This window comes from Primulina eburnea, chromosome 8 (genome assembly GCF_022965805.1).
Source record: "Primulina eburnea isolate SZY01 chromosome 8, ASM2296580v1, whole genome shotgun sequence".
Taxonomy (NCBI): domain Eukaryota; kingdom Viridiplantae; phylum Streptophyta; class Magnoliopsida; order Lamiales; family Gesneriaceae; genus Primulina; species Primulina eburnea.
Window position 1 is genome coordinate 44595371 of NC_133108.1, and position 13762 is coordinate 44609132.

General features: G+C 36.5%; 4 protein-coding genes across 8 annotated transcripts; 3 read left to right on the plus strand and 1 right to left on the minus strand.

Moving 5' to 3' along the window:
• Nucleotides 1-795: 795 nt before the first annotated feature.
• Nucleotides 796-2853, minus strand: LOC140840219 (H/ACA ribonucleoprotein complex subunit 3-like protein). Of its 2 annotated transcripts, none has more exons than XM_073207430.1 (4): nt 2692-2853; nt 2390-2460; nt 1477-1519; nt 796-1094 (listed from the first exon to the last, which is right to left on the minus strand). In XM_073207430.1, exons 2-4 carry the CDS (start codon nt 2441-2443, stop codon nt 997-999), a joined length of 195 nt encoding a protein of 64 aa, XP_073063531.1. In that variant the 5' UTR covers nt 2444-2460; nt 2692-2853; the 3' UTR covers nt 796-996. The 2 variants fall into 2 exon arrangements, with proteins under 2 accessions (XP_073063531.1, XP_073063532.1); XM_073207431.1 differs by having other exon boundaries at nt 2390-2604; nt 2692-2781.
• An 80-nt stretch (nt 2854-2933) lies between these two features.
• Nucleotides 2934-5260, plus strand: LOC140840218 (uncharacterized protein At1g03900-like). Its single transcript, XM_073207428.1, has 3 exons — nt 2934-3568; nt 4364-4624; nt 4925-5260. The coding sequence occupies exons 1-3, from the start codon at nt 3065-3067 to the stop codon at nt 4994-4996; spliced, it is 837 nt and encodes a 278-aa protein (XP_073063529.1). The 5' UTR covers nt 2934-3064; the 3' UTR covers nt 4997-5260.
• Nucleotides 5261-6082: 822 nt separating this feature from the next.
• LOC140840220 (uncharacterized) lies at nt 6083-12365 on the plus strand. Of its 4 annotated transcripts, none has more exons than XM_073207433.1 (14): nt 6083-6303; nt 6874-7192; nt 8208-8382; nt 8578-8661; nt 8739-8980; nt 9081-9297; nt 9403-9482; nt 9753-9837; nt 10290-10421; nt 10505-10618; nt 10718-10765; nt 11532-11616; nt 11756-11812; nt 12084-12365. In XM_073207433.1, the coding sequence occupies exons 2-14, from the start codon at nt 6975-6977 to the stop codon at nt 12119-12121; spliced, it is 1575 nt and encodes a 524-aa protein (XP_073063534.1). In that variant the 5' UTR covers nt 6083-6303; nt 6874-6974; the 3' UTR covers nt 12122-12365. The 4 variants fall into 4 exon arrangements, with proteins under 4 accessions (XP_073063534.1, XP_073063535.1, XP_073063536.1 ...); XM_073207434.1 differs by having other exon boundaries at nt 6913-7192; XM_073207435.1 differs by having other exon boundaries at nt 6083-6273; nt 6913-7192.
• A 664-nt stretch (nt 12366-13029) lies between these two features.
• On the plus strand, nt 13030-13746 carry LOC140839325 (protein SCARECROW 1-like). The gene has a single exon (XM_073205958.1). It carries the CDS (start codon nt 13030-13032, stop codon nt 13744-13746), a length of 717 nt encoding a protein of 238 aa, XP_073062059.1.
• Nucleotides 13747-13762: the final 16 nt, after the last annotated feature.

Here is a 13762-nt window from a genome sequence, read left to right on the forward strand (position 1 = left end):
AATCTGGGTAGAGTTGACCCGTCTCACAGATTAAGATCCGTGGGACGGTCTCACATAAGTAATTATTACAATAGTCATATGAAATTGACCCGATCCGCATATATCAGTCCCAATCAAGTGAATATTATCCATAATCATTAGGCTTTTGTACCCCTTTGGAATATGGGGTTGTCTGCCTCTGCTTTTACAAGAGAGTATGATTATTGAGAACAAACTGACCAAATTTTATCCAAAAAATAAAAAAATATTTTTTGAGATTCAGAATTTTTATTTTTTTTAATATTAAGAATATTTAATCCAATATCGCTATAATTAAATCAAGTCTTCGATTTTGATGAGAATAATTTAGTAGTAAAATTTTGTTATTATCATCATCATCTTTTTTTAATATTAACGTGATTATGGAATTATTATTTCACACTATTTAAAAAAAAGCGTGTATCCGCCATTCCAGCTTCCAGGAGATGGATTACAAACAGAAGCCACTATTTGTTATAGTTTGAAGGATAGGAATTTTTTTTGGTTACATTAGGGGGAAAAATACAAGACTTTGTCCTCTAATGTTTAAGTCGATTGATTTCACTAATTAATTTTCAAATGATGATTCGTGTTCATTGGATCTATTATTATACCTGTATAATTTTTATGTTGAATTAAAATTTTGAATAAATTGCAGCACTCGTGCAACGGACCCTCCTATCCTATCTCTAAATAATTCAAGGGTAATCAAAACAAAAAAGTCATTAAAGTGAAAGCACCATTTCAAAAGAAAAAGGAAGAAAAAACAAGGGAAGCTAGTCTCAAGTTCACGCCATTTATAAGCCAAACGGCTTCATCAAATAATGTTTGCGGAAATCAAGGTAAACAACATTTTCAGTTTTGAGTCCTGAACAAGATTCTCATCTCAAAAACGAAACTTGGAATACGGGATGCGTCAATAATGTCAATTCGATGCTGGTAGGAGGGTTCCAGGACGTCCAACATCGAAATATGCGCTCAGTACTTGGGGGGCGGCTGTTGTGTTGGCAGAAGTCCGAAGCGCTTTTTCAGAAGAACTCTCTGCCTTGCGTATTTATCATCCGGTGAGAAACGGGCTGCATTTGGGAATAAGAGGACAATAAGAAAGATATACGTAAATATATGAACACACACCAAAAAAAAAATGAATTGAACAAAGGATTATTGTTTTTTCAATGAGATTATTTTGCAAGATATGATTTTTTTGTACAATATTTATTAAATATTTAAACAACAAAGATTTAAAAAAAATGCAGAAAAATACATATTTCAAGCAATTGGGGCAGTAAATAATGGACTCCAGCTCTCATTTGCTCAATCATTTCCTCAAAGACACATACAAAAAAGTTGCACAATCTAGCATGACAAAAACAAGCAAGCACACACAAAGATGCATCCAACCATCAAGAGAAAAATGACTCGCAGTTCATTATGCTTAAATTTAGTTTGGTAAATTACCAGGATGAGCAGATTGTGTGGCCAAGCCAAGAGGTGATTCCTTCTGCGTAGATAAAATGGTTCAGTTGTCATTCAAATTTGTGTGCCAAAAAAACACCCAAGTTAAGGTGGTAAGCCATCACAAGTGCAAAAAACAAGCAAATAAAGTTGCGTATACCCGAAGTTATGAATTTTCAGAGGCCCGTTATCATTTGATGATAAGCCCAGTAATGAAGCCCTTATCCAATTATTTGGTTACATAAACACCGGGGAATGTAGTTAAATAAGTTCAAGGACATGGGGATCTAGAAATGGGAAGTCCACGGATGATGGGAAAGACATGGGAAACATTTCTGAAATTCAGAGTATCAACTACCAAGGTAGCTGACATGGGGAGCCGGTAAGCAACGATAAAAGTGATACAAGCCATAAAATGACTATTGGTAAATTTAGGATGTAAAATGTCTATTGCTAACAACTAATCTAAAACCTACAAAGCTTCAAAATCCCTCGAGTTTTGTTCAATTTCGTAGAAGTTGGGACACTTTTTATCGTGTACTTGCAACACGGTGCACCCACATTCAGGGCCAATAGATAACAAACAAAAGGTCATAAAATCTGGCCATGACACCTCGTCCCAGAACATGTTTATAATATCATTCTAGATAGCTCTGGTCCTAGCTAAATATCAAAGCCAGCTTATATCTACACCCGAGCAGTTTTGGCCTCTCATGTAAAACTATGGAAACAAACGATTCCGCAAAGCCATGTTTAGATATTAAGATGAAAAGCGGCAGCAAGCAGCAGCGTTGAACTACACAGTGTTTTGAGGGTAAAACTCACATCAAAATAAAACGGCCCAAATTTTACATTTTTGAGCACATCTTGCACGCACGCACATTTTTGGCAGTGAAGTCACAAATCAGAAACAAACCTTCGTGGTGTAAACTTTGTCACCGTTTTCGTTGATGTAAAACTGGAGATACATCCTCACTAAAACTTCACCTGTTTTCAAAAAAGCAGGACTGATTTCTTGTAAAAAAAAAATTGCTCATGTATATCCAGAGAGTTTCAAACTAAGCACCGAGCAGATAACAGAATTGGAGCGCAGAATTTTTTTAAACCCTAAAACTCCAAACTTGAAAGTTCCTGAATTTTTCATAGAAATGTGACGTGGGTTTTTTGATTATTGAGTATAATCGAAAGAAATATAAGAAATTGAGGCAAGAAATTAACCTTAAGCTCTATTTCAGATTCTGAACTCTTCTTCACCTTCAGCGGTTCTGCAACAACTAGGGCTTTACACAACCTAATGTACAGTTTTTATAATTACTATATATAACTCGCATATATACAAATACAAATTATTTATTGGTAATTTAGTGGACAAAAAATAAAATATAAGGATTTTAGTGGACAAAAAATAAAATATAAGGAGTTGAATGCAAATAACCTATTATTTACCATCGGGCCGGGTCTTGTACCCGCCGCGGTATAGTTTTGTACAGTTGATTTTTCGGTTTGTTTATCTGTAGTTTTGCTTAGGAGCTACGTTCCTCTCTGCTCTTTCCAACTTCCGAGATTAGATTCAGCTCAAGATTCCAGAACGATGTCGTACGAGGAGGAGGATGAGACCTTCGAACACACCCTCCTTGTTGTCCGCGAAGTCTCCGTCTTCAAGATCCCTCCCCGCCCCACCAGTGGCGGCTACAAGTGCGGGGAGTGGCTGCAATCGGATAAGATTTGGACGGGCCGTCTCCGTGTCGTTTCCTGCGAAAACCGCTGCGAGATCCGGCTCGAGGATCCCAATTCCGGTGAGCTCTTTGCCGCCTGCTTTGTTCACCCGGGGCAGAGGGAGAACGCCGTCGAGACAGTGCTGGATTCGTCCAGGTACTTCGTGCTGAGGATCGAGGATGGTCGTGGGAAGCACGCTTTTGTAGGATTAGGGTTTAATGAGAGGAACGAGGCGTTTGATTTCAATGTCTCTCTGTCGGATCACGAGAAGTACGTGAAGAGGGAAGGGGAAAAGGAGTTATACGGTGGTGGCGATGGCGAGGGCGGGGCTGAGGAGGGGCGTATTGATATTGATCCCGTCGTTAATCACAGATTGAAGGTGATCTCGTTATATAATTTATGTCGATTGGTCTTCACATTGTTATATATCTTTGCATTGAAGTTTAGAATGCGATTCTTAGATTATCTCGAAATCAACATGGAGTTAATTAATATGCTAAATTCTCTTGGATAACTGCTATAAATTGTTTGTTGATCGAACAATTTGGCATTGAATGTAGGAGACGTTTCAAATGAATCTAGAATGTGATTGGACATAAAATAAAAGCTTTTTCTATGTGGTTTGGATGGAGCACTTAAAGCCAGAAAATTTAGCTTTGAAGGACTATTTAAAAGTATAAAGACTTTGTCTTCGGGATAATGAATATCATGTTCACAAGTCTGCCATCATTATTAATAAGGCAGGAACAGAATGACTTCTTGAATCAAAATAATAATTCTTGTCTCGTCTTTAGTGGGTAGCAGAAGTGAATCGTAGATGGATGCTCGCATGTAGTGACCTGTTAATGAATCAGGATTGTACATCTTCGTGTCCTAACTTTGGGTTTTCAAGAATTTTGGCTCGGTTCCTCAGAGTTCCTGGCTGTTCTATATGTTTTTTCAATTATATACTGCATTAGACAGTAGACCTTTGCTCGTTCTGAATGTGTTTTATATCTATTACTTTTCATGAGCGAAGTTGCGTTTTTTTTCCATCCTAAAAACACTTGTATTGTCTGGTAGTTATTTTTGAGTGTCTTAATATTTTCTTGAAAGTGAATATGACTTGGACTGATGATTATATTTCCCCGTTCTTGAGTAGAGAGGGATTGACGTTGGTTGTTTTGGGCATTAGGAAGGGGAAACAATTCGAATAAATGTAAAGAACAAGTCATCAAGTGGAACAGGCATGCTTTCTGCTGCCGGAAAGCCTGCAACTATCAGCCTAGCTCCTCCACCTAGTGGAGCAGTAAAAGTGAGGTCTCCTCTTCCTCCTCCACCCAATGATCTGGCTGCTGCTAAGATGAAATCTGCCAGTCGAGATTCTGCTGTGAAGGGAGGCAACGAGAATTCAAGAAACTCGAGCGATCCTCTTTCAGATCTCTCTACGCTTGAGGTATTCCTCATTTACCTTCACCATAACGAAGTCACCCCCTCAGATAGAACAATTTTAAACTCGACCCTCCTGGAGAAATATTTGTTAAGTCGACCCCTCAACCAAGGATGGCTTTAAACATATTCTTGTTACTTGAATCCTACATTTTATGATCCATCAGATACATACATCATCACTTGTGCTTCCTCCCTCTAAATATCATGATTATTTGATTGCATGTATGTTAATAAATAAAGTGAGCAATTAGTTGAAGACGCCCTTCCTCGTGCTTATAGCAAATATTTCCTGTTTAATCTGCAGAAGAACCTCCCTTCGACTGGCGGATCAGGGTCTACTAAAACCTCTGCATCAGCTGGCTGGGCAGCATTTTGAGAATTTTACATAACAACACGAAAGTGTCTTTCATTGTATTAAAATATCTAATGGGATAATCAAAGTTGAGAACTTAGATATTCAGTATTCTCCACTCCAATCCTGAAATTTGCGTTTTTATGTATAATATATATTTTTTAGTTTTTTTTAATGATGATTCGTTTTATCATCTCAAGTCCCTTATAATGAAATTTCTGGAAACTATGTAACATGTAAACATCTCATTTGGAAATCGGTTTATTTTATTTTCAAATTTTCTCTTCAGTTCTACTCCTTGTCTCAATATTGAAAAATTGTATGTTATGCAAATGAAATCGCAGTTATTTTTCCCCTGAAATATTGAAATCACTGATCTTAAGTTTAACTCTCATTCTTGAGAATGAAGATACATAAAAGATCACACGAGTTTAGGATTTAATTAAAAGGTGGCGATATGTGAATGCCGTGGGCTAATTGAAAGGAGGCTATTGGTTTGTGGACTAATTTTTGTTTTTAAGCATAAATATTTTAAATTTTCTGAAGCAAATGCTAATTTATTTATCAATTCTATTTGTACTTACATCTTGTTATAATAATTAAGGTAGAAATTTCGAAGGGTCAATAAATAAATAAAAAATATGCACAATATTTAATTAGAAAACAAAGACCGCTGCTTCTAAATTGTAAGCCTATTGGCCTAATTGTATTTATTGTCTATATGAAACATGACTCGAGTTCGAAACCTATATTCATGTCTCTTCCCAAATATCACAAAAACTATTGCTGCTCATGCTTTAGACGAGGATCTCGATAACTTTACTGTTATTATTCCACAATTTTTATAGAAATATTGTATCATTTGATATAGTTTAATGATCCATATTTACCCTAAAATAAACAGGCAAAATAATAAATAAAAAATAAAAAAAGACCATTACTTGAAAGTATCCATGATATAAAACCATGGAAAACTAAAGAGTGACGATTTTTATATTATTTACTTAAAAATTTAAATTTAATAAAAATCTAAAATGAGGAATGCATGCGCACCCCATACATATTGATACTCGTTATTCAGCCTATGTGCATGGTTGTAGTTTGCTGATGGGTTTCCTCCCTTCCTCTCTCAAGATTTGGCGGTAACCCGATCTTCACGCCTAATGCTCTCCCATATTGCTAAATTCGTTTCTTTACCTGGGTAGTTTTCTTTGATGATCTATCCCGTGGATTGTAATTTTTTTCAATAATCGATAATCCTACGTTGTCGACTAATCTAGAGTCGTGTGGATTTTAGTCTGGTGAGGGTTGTCGAATTCTTGGGATTCAAGGTATGGGTATTATTTTGTTTAATGTTCGAAAATTGTCTTGGAACAGGAAAAATATAGATTAACGATTTGACATAGAATGGATTCTAATCAGATGAATTTTATCGGTTCTCGGTACGATGGTGGGATTATTGGAATCTTAAAAGTTCAAGTTATTTTCTTGTTTTAGTTTCTCCGACCACAGTTATTGCAAAATTTAGACTAGCGATAGCATGGAAGCCGACAGAGTATCTATTGGAATCTTTGGCTCGAGAAAAATTTATTCTTTTTCCTAATCTTGCTCGAAATCATTTTTTTCAATCTTGATTTCATTTAAATTGTTGATATGGGCTTTAGTGTTTTATAACGTGTGAGATGTCAAAAATAATTTATGAGTTAGCCGGTTCTTGTTTTGCCCGAGATGGCCATTAATTTTAACCATTCTGTAGGCAAGTATTACGCATAAATATTAGTTTAACAGTGATGATAGGCCACCAACAAGTTTTGATATTCCATGCACGCCTTTGCATTTGTTATCGTGGTACGTGTGCTATTCCATACGTGGTACTATAATTGTGAAGTGCTCTTTATAAGTTTTGCATTTGATGGATGAGATGAATGGTGTCTGAATAGAATGAGAGACTTGGTTCGAGTTATGTGCCGATTTCCTCTTATGCTGAGGGGATAAGGAATTAATGGATTCGGCAAGGAGTTGGTTCCAGAAGTTTCAACCACGAGAGCGCTTAAGGTCATCTGCTCAAAAGGATTCAATGGGCAGTATAAGAGAAGATCCGAAACCACTTTCGGATGAGGAAGCCTCAGATCTCACAAAACAGAAGGTTGCTGCTGCAAAGCAGTACATTGAAAATCACTACAAGGAGCATATGAAAAACCTTCAGGAAAGGAAAGAGAGGTACGGTACCTAAACGAACTTTTCGTGTTCTGTTTCCCGATATAAAGGAATGCTTTACCAGAGAGTCTTTTCAGCATCAACATCTACATTGGGAACGCTTAATTCTCATACAATTTTTCCTTGCAAATTTTATTGAACAATAAATCTTTGTCTATCAGAACCTAAGAGCATTGAGTTAGTATTTTGGATACGTAAGCGTTTATGAAGTGATTTTGTAAATTTTGAGTTTGTGCTGCAGAAGATGTAGTGTCAATAAATTAACTATTGAGAATAAGTAAGAACATGAATACATGCACTTGAATTTGTTATAGAGATTTGATGATAAAATGTTTATGTCTCCTAACCAACCACGCATGGTCCCCACGTCTTTTTGTCCTTGAAGATTCTAACGGTTGGAAGGCTTTATCCCACCGTGTACGGCGTAACACTTGTGCAAAAAAAGATACAAATGTACATTAATCTAGACGAATATTTTTTTACAAGAATGAATTAGACTTAGAAAAATAAGTCTCAAAACCTCAATGATTGACTACTGGAAAATGAGATAAAAACAAAAGCAGAGGACTTGTGATGTTTATTGAATTGAGCTTGAATGACTTGTACTTTGCTTGTACTGGCTCTTGCATTTTTCTTTAGCTGCAAGCCCTTTATTGACAGTCCATTTAGCCTCCCAGGGCCAGGAGTCAATTTTCGGCCCCCGAAAATCATCAATTTTAAACCAGTCATTTTCTCATCCACACCTTGAACATGTCCTGGGAATGTCATAGATGTTATGATAAACATCCGGGACACTCTCCCAATAAGCATTTGGACATGATTTTGGGTCTAAAATATCATAAAAAGAAATATAATTCGGAGAATAAAATACATTTTAATGCCTTAATCTCCTTACAATTTTAAGGTTGAGATCTATAAGCATTTATGGCATTATTTTATGAAACCATAATTTAATTCTTGTCATTTTCTGGGTAGAAAATGCTGCTTTAACATGTCTCGACCATTTTGTGTTAATCAGGCGTAATTTACTTGAAAAGAAGCTAGCTGATGCTGATGTATCTGAGGAAGATCAAAATAACTTACTTAAATCTTTAGAACAAAAGGAAACTGAATATATGCGCCTTCAAAGGCAAAAAATGGGTGTTGATGATTTTGAGTTGTTGACAATGATTGGAAAAGGAGCTTTTGGCGAGGTAAAGATTTGTATAAGTACTTCGCTTACTCGGTTGTCATAAATTTCATAGGTTTTCCTTCTATAATTTCTTTAATCATGGCATCATATTCATGAATTTTTGAATCAGATGTTCTGAGAGATCGAAATGCCTTTTAATATAGATTGAGTCAAACAAATAATTGTTGATTTTTTATTTTTTATTTTGGTTATACAGGTTAGAGTTTGTAGGGAAAAGACTACTGACCATGTGTATGCGATGAAAAAGCTTAAGAAATCAGAAATGCTTCGTAGAGGCCAGGTACCTAAATATGAACATTTGATGATTTTGTTGTAGCCATGTTTATATTGCTGGTCCTCAATTAGCATATTTGTTAGGTTGAACATGTGAAAGCTGAAAGGAATCTGCTTGCAGAGGTGGACAGCACTTGCATTGTGAAACTATTCTGTTCTTTTCAAGATGAAGAATATTTGTATCTCATCATGGAATATCTTCCCGGTGGAGATATGATGACTTTATTGATGAGAAAAGATATCTTGACAGAAGATGAGGCCAGATTTTACGTAGCAGAGACGGTTTTGGCTATTGAATCTATCCATAAGCACAACTATATACACAGGTTTGTAGATATCTGTTTTTAATTTTCAGTTTGACTTCATCATGGATATTGCTTCAGTTGATCTGATATTTTCCCCCTTTGAATGCTTAATTTGCTACAGAGATATCAAGCCTGATAATTTACTACTTGATAAATACGGTCATTTAAGATTATCAGATTTTGGCCTGTGCAAGCCTTTAGACTGTAGTTCTCTAAAAGAAGACTTTTCAGTTGGAGACAGCTTCAATGAAACTTCAAGAAGTGATGAAATCTCAACTGCTCCAAAACGCACTCAACAAGAACAATTACAACATTGGCAGAAAAATAGGAGAATGCTTGTAAGTGGTGACAAACTTTTTAATATTCACGTGGCTTTTCTTCTAATTGTTGACAACTCAGTACCATGGTTTCTTTTTTAATTATGCATATTTTTTTTACTGCAGGCTTATTCCACAGTGGGTACACCTGATTACATTGCTCCAGAGGTTCTTCTAAAGAAGGGTTATGGAATGGAATGTGATTGGTTAGTACTTAGTTCCTATCGTCTAGAAGTGGAAAATTTTCTGTCCTCTTGGTTTCGTTTGTACTGAGTAACTGATATCAGAACTGGACATCAAAAACATCATTGTAGTAGTTTTTTTTTTTAAAAGCTACTGCATATGCTCCTTTCCCTCACAATACCTATTTCTTTGATTTATGTTTCAGTTTTATGATGCCTATCTGTTTGAGTTATGGACCGAGGATGATCTTAGCCATCATTTATTGGAAAATGAGACGTGTTATCGTTGTGCAGGTGGTCTCTTGGTGCTATCATGTTTGAAATGCTTGTGGGATATCCACCCTTCTATTCTGATGATCCTATGTCAACTTGTAGGAAGGTATGGTTTTGGTTTGCTTTTCTAACGTGTCAAACTGCATGAGAGTAATTGGGCTACTGCAGTAAATATGAAATCAAACCATATGTCTCTCCTGGGATCCTACTATTGTGGTATCAAAAGTGTTTTTTGGAACTCTGTTCTGGGTCCATTTGCATGCTTCACTCAAGAGTATTCAAGTGTCTAACTTTTTATCATTTAGCAAGGTTACTTGAGGAATTTTCTTCTCCTTTTTTATCTTATGTTTTGGTGATGAGTTATTGAGCGAGGATGGAGTTGTAGATAGAAAGGTCTAAAATAACCATATTCATTAGTTCTTACTGCTATTTTCTTCGGTGAATATTGTGGTTTCAAACTTCAATTCAAAGGTATCTGGAATCTTTAATCTTTCTTATACTTAGCCCGTACTGGTTTATAATTAGAACGCTTATTAGGAGTATTGGCTAAATGTGCAGATAGTGAACTGGAGAACACATTTGAAATTCCCAGAGGAAGCTAAACTTTCTTTAGCAGCAAAAGATCTGATAAGCAAATTACTTTGTAGTGTCAACCAGAGGCTCGGTTCAAATGGAGCGGAAGAAATAAAGGTGTTTTGATGCGTGCTTTCTGCTATATTTTTTATCACTCACCTAAATTTATGGCAAATCATTTAATTTGGGTACCCATTTAGGCTCATGCTTGGTTTAACGGAATTAACTGGGACAGCATTTACCTGATGGAAGCTTCATTTCTTCCAGAAGTCAATGATGAGTTGGATACCCAAAATTTTGAAAAGTTTGAAGAGGTATTGACTTCACTTCACTTGAACATTACATTAGTTTCTGAAATTGTTGATGTTTTGGGAGATGTACCAATAATTTTGATTTTTATGTTTTGGCTACAGGCTGAAAACCAATCTCGTACTTCATCAAAATCTGGCCCATGGAGAAAGGTAGTTATGCTGTCAGATCTGGAGAAGAAAACCTATATTTAATTTAAAGTTCAGATGTTTAATAATTTGCAAAACAAGGTTTGCGCACGATGTGGCAGTGCCTAATGGCTAATGACACTAATATTATTTTTTGTTTTTCCTCATACTGCCCTGAAAAAGTGTATCCTCTTTGACTTTGTACTTAGCCAAATCAAATTCTAAATTGTAGGCATCACCTTTGAGAGAGAAAACTTATCATGCATAGAAATGGGCTTGAGAAATTAGAAAAAAAAAGTTTAGGCCTTCTTTGAAATGTAAAGTTTAAGCCTGAAAGCATTTTGTGTTTACAGTAAACTCTAAAATTATAGGTGGAACGCAAATTTTATAAATATGCAAGTTTCCTCGCGAAACCAAAATCCTACATCTGCTTGTCTAAATTCAAATTTAAAGTTCTAGTTTTCATCACATTCTGCTTGGGCTTGGGCAGAGTTTCACCGAGTCGAACAGTTGAAAAGCTCGGGAAGCAAATGTGTGGTTTTGATAAACATGGTTTTTTGGTATATTTATCTTTTGGTTGAGAATTGAAAATACTATGGGGCAGCCTGCAAAAATGTTTGGTGAAGTTCATATTGCCCCTGCATTCGCCTGCCTTGATCCATTTTTACCATTTTTTCAGCTAATCTTTCTTTTGTTTGTGAACTGAACTTCATTAGAGACTTGAACACTTTTTGTGATTCATGTTTTTGTACCTGGTTGACCTCAAGCTTGTTTTTCTTTCTGCTTCTAGATGTTGTCGTCCAAAGATGTCAATTTTGTCGGGTACACTTACAAGAACTTTGAAATTGTCAATGACTACCAAGTTCCTGGAATGGGTATAACGTCTCTCCCTCTCTGTGTGCTCCCTCGTGTTTGTTGCTTCCTGTACTTCGCAATATTGCTGCAATTGTTTTCTCATATTCTGCACTTACCATGATTCATCCTGAATCGCTTTCGTTTTTTGTTCGTTCCCAGCTGGACTAGAGAAGAAAAATTCCAAACTAAAGAGGCCAACAGTCAAGTCACTGTTCGGTATGTTAGCTAGCACATTCTATTTGCTTCTTTTCTTTAGCACATTCACTATCTCTGTGGCCAAATGTGCAATGCTGATGCTTTTAGATCATAAGAAAACCGAATAAGCCAATCTGAGCAAGAATTTTGGATCGGGGCATATCTGTATGTTGGCTTATACAACAAGGCTCCCTGGGGTCCAGAGAATGCTCTCTTTTTAACATATTCTAGCAGCAAGCTTATAATTTTTCCTATTTAAATCGTTTTCATTTGTATCTCTATCTTACGACAGAGGATGGCTCGGAATCATCGGAGACAGCCAGTCAATGAGTTTCAGGAAATTGCTCCCGTTCTTTTGACAAGTTTCAGGATATGGCTGCGTAATTTTTCTGATTAATCAATGTCCCCATAATATTTTCTCTGTGGTGTATGTAGTGAAGCTGGTACTGCAATGCATTTGTGTGAGTAATTTTTTTTTTTTTTTTTTGGTGTTCAAACTAAATAAGTTATTTGAAGTATTAATTTTCGGTTGCAACTTGCAATACTTGATTGAATTTCATAATTGTATTTTTTTACATATTTTAACTTCACAATTATTTCACATCTTTTTTCAATGCCGTCAATTGAGTGAAAATATGGACGAGATGAATTGAAAATTTCAAGAAAATGGAGCAAGTTCATGCCAAAATATGAATAAATGTAAAGTGTAAATATCATGATAAAAAATAATCAAATTTTTTCTTAAAATTTCAAGAGTACCAGTGAACTTACCTGGCTCAATAAAAAAGAGTAATAAATTCCAAACTTACAACATTACTCATTTGTGTTACACGGTTTGAATGTTTCTATTGGCCATTAGCCATCGGCTTCACCTGCCTGTCTTACAATGCCGGCCGAGCCTTGTGGGAAGGGAATATAATAGCAGATGAAACTTTTGCTTTAGCACTCGTATTTCGTACCATTTTTCCTTGTTTTTTACTCTTCTTGATGGATCCATTATGACATAAGAAGATTTAGAAAAATTGCACTTAAAGTTCGAATAGCTCTTCGTCGACCCTACAGATTCATCTTGAGCTCTACAAATACTGGCCTGCACATCCATTTGCAGCCTCCCCACTGCAGGGTCTTTTTCATCCTGTGCTAATAATTCCCTTAAAATATAAAAAACCAAGTTACATGTTATGCTGATAGCTTGAGGGTTGGATAGTTTTGCTTGTGTCATGCAACCTCAGGAACAAATGATCTTCCCCAATTATGGAATCTCTGGGAAGAATTCTGCTAAGAATTTGGAGAGGAATGAACTGTCTCAATGGGTGAAAAATGTCACCAAGCAACTGATAGAAGACTTGCCTGTAACTGAAAATGAGACTGTGGAGAAAAGTGCGGGTGTGGCGGCTTTTTTGGATGATTTACGGCCCCAAAAAATGGCCCGAAAAGATTCCAGGGAGAGCCCCGGATCTGTAATTCACACTCACCATGGACGGAGTAATGATCATCGGATTCGTGATGATCAAAATACTTTCTATCTGGAAAGCGATCCCTCATGCGAAGAACCTGGCCTAAACTTGCTGACACTTCTTTTGGAGTGTGCTGTTGCTATATCTGTGGATAATCTTGGTGAAGCGCACAGAATGTTACTTGAACTCACACAGATGGCGTCTCCATACAGCGCTTCATGTGCAGAACGAGTAGTCGCATATTTCGCAACAGCTATGTCTAGCAGAGCGATCAATGCCTGGCTTGGAGTCTGCTCACCTCTGACCAATCACAAGACCGTGAATTCTGCCTTCCAAATCTTTAACAATGTCGCCCCATTTATAAAATTCGCGCATTTCACATCAAACCAGGCTATCTTGGAGGCGCTCCATCGCTATGAGAGGGTTCATATAATCGATCTTGATATTATGCAGGGGTTGCAATGGCCGGCCTTGTTTCACTCTTGCAAATCGGGCTGAGGGACCGCCTCAGGTC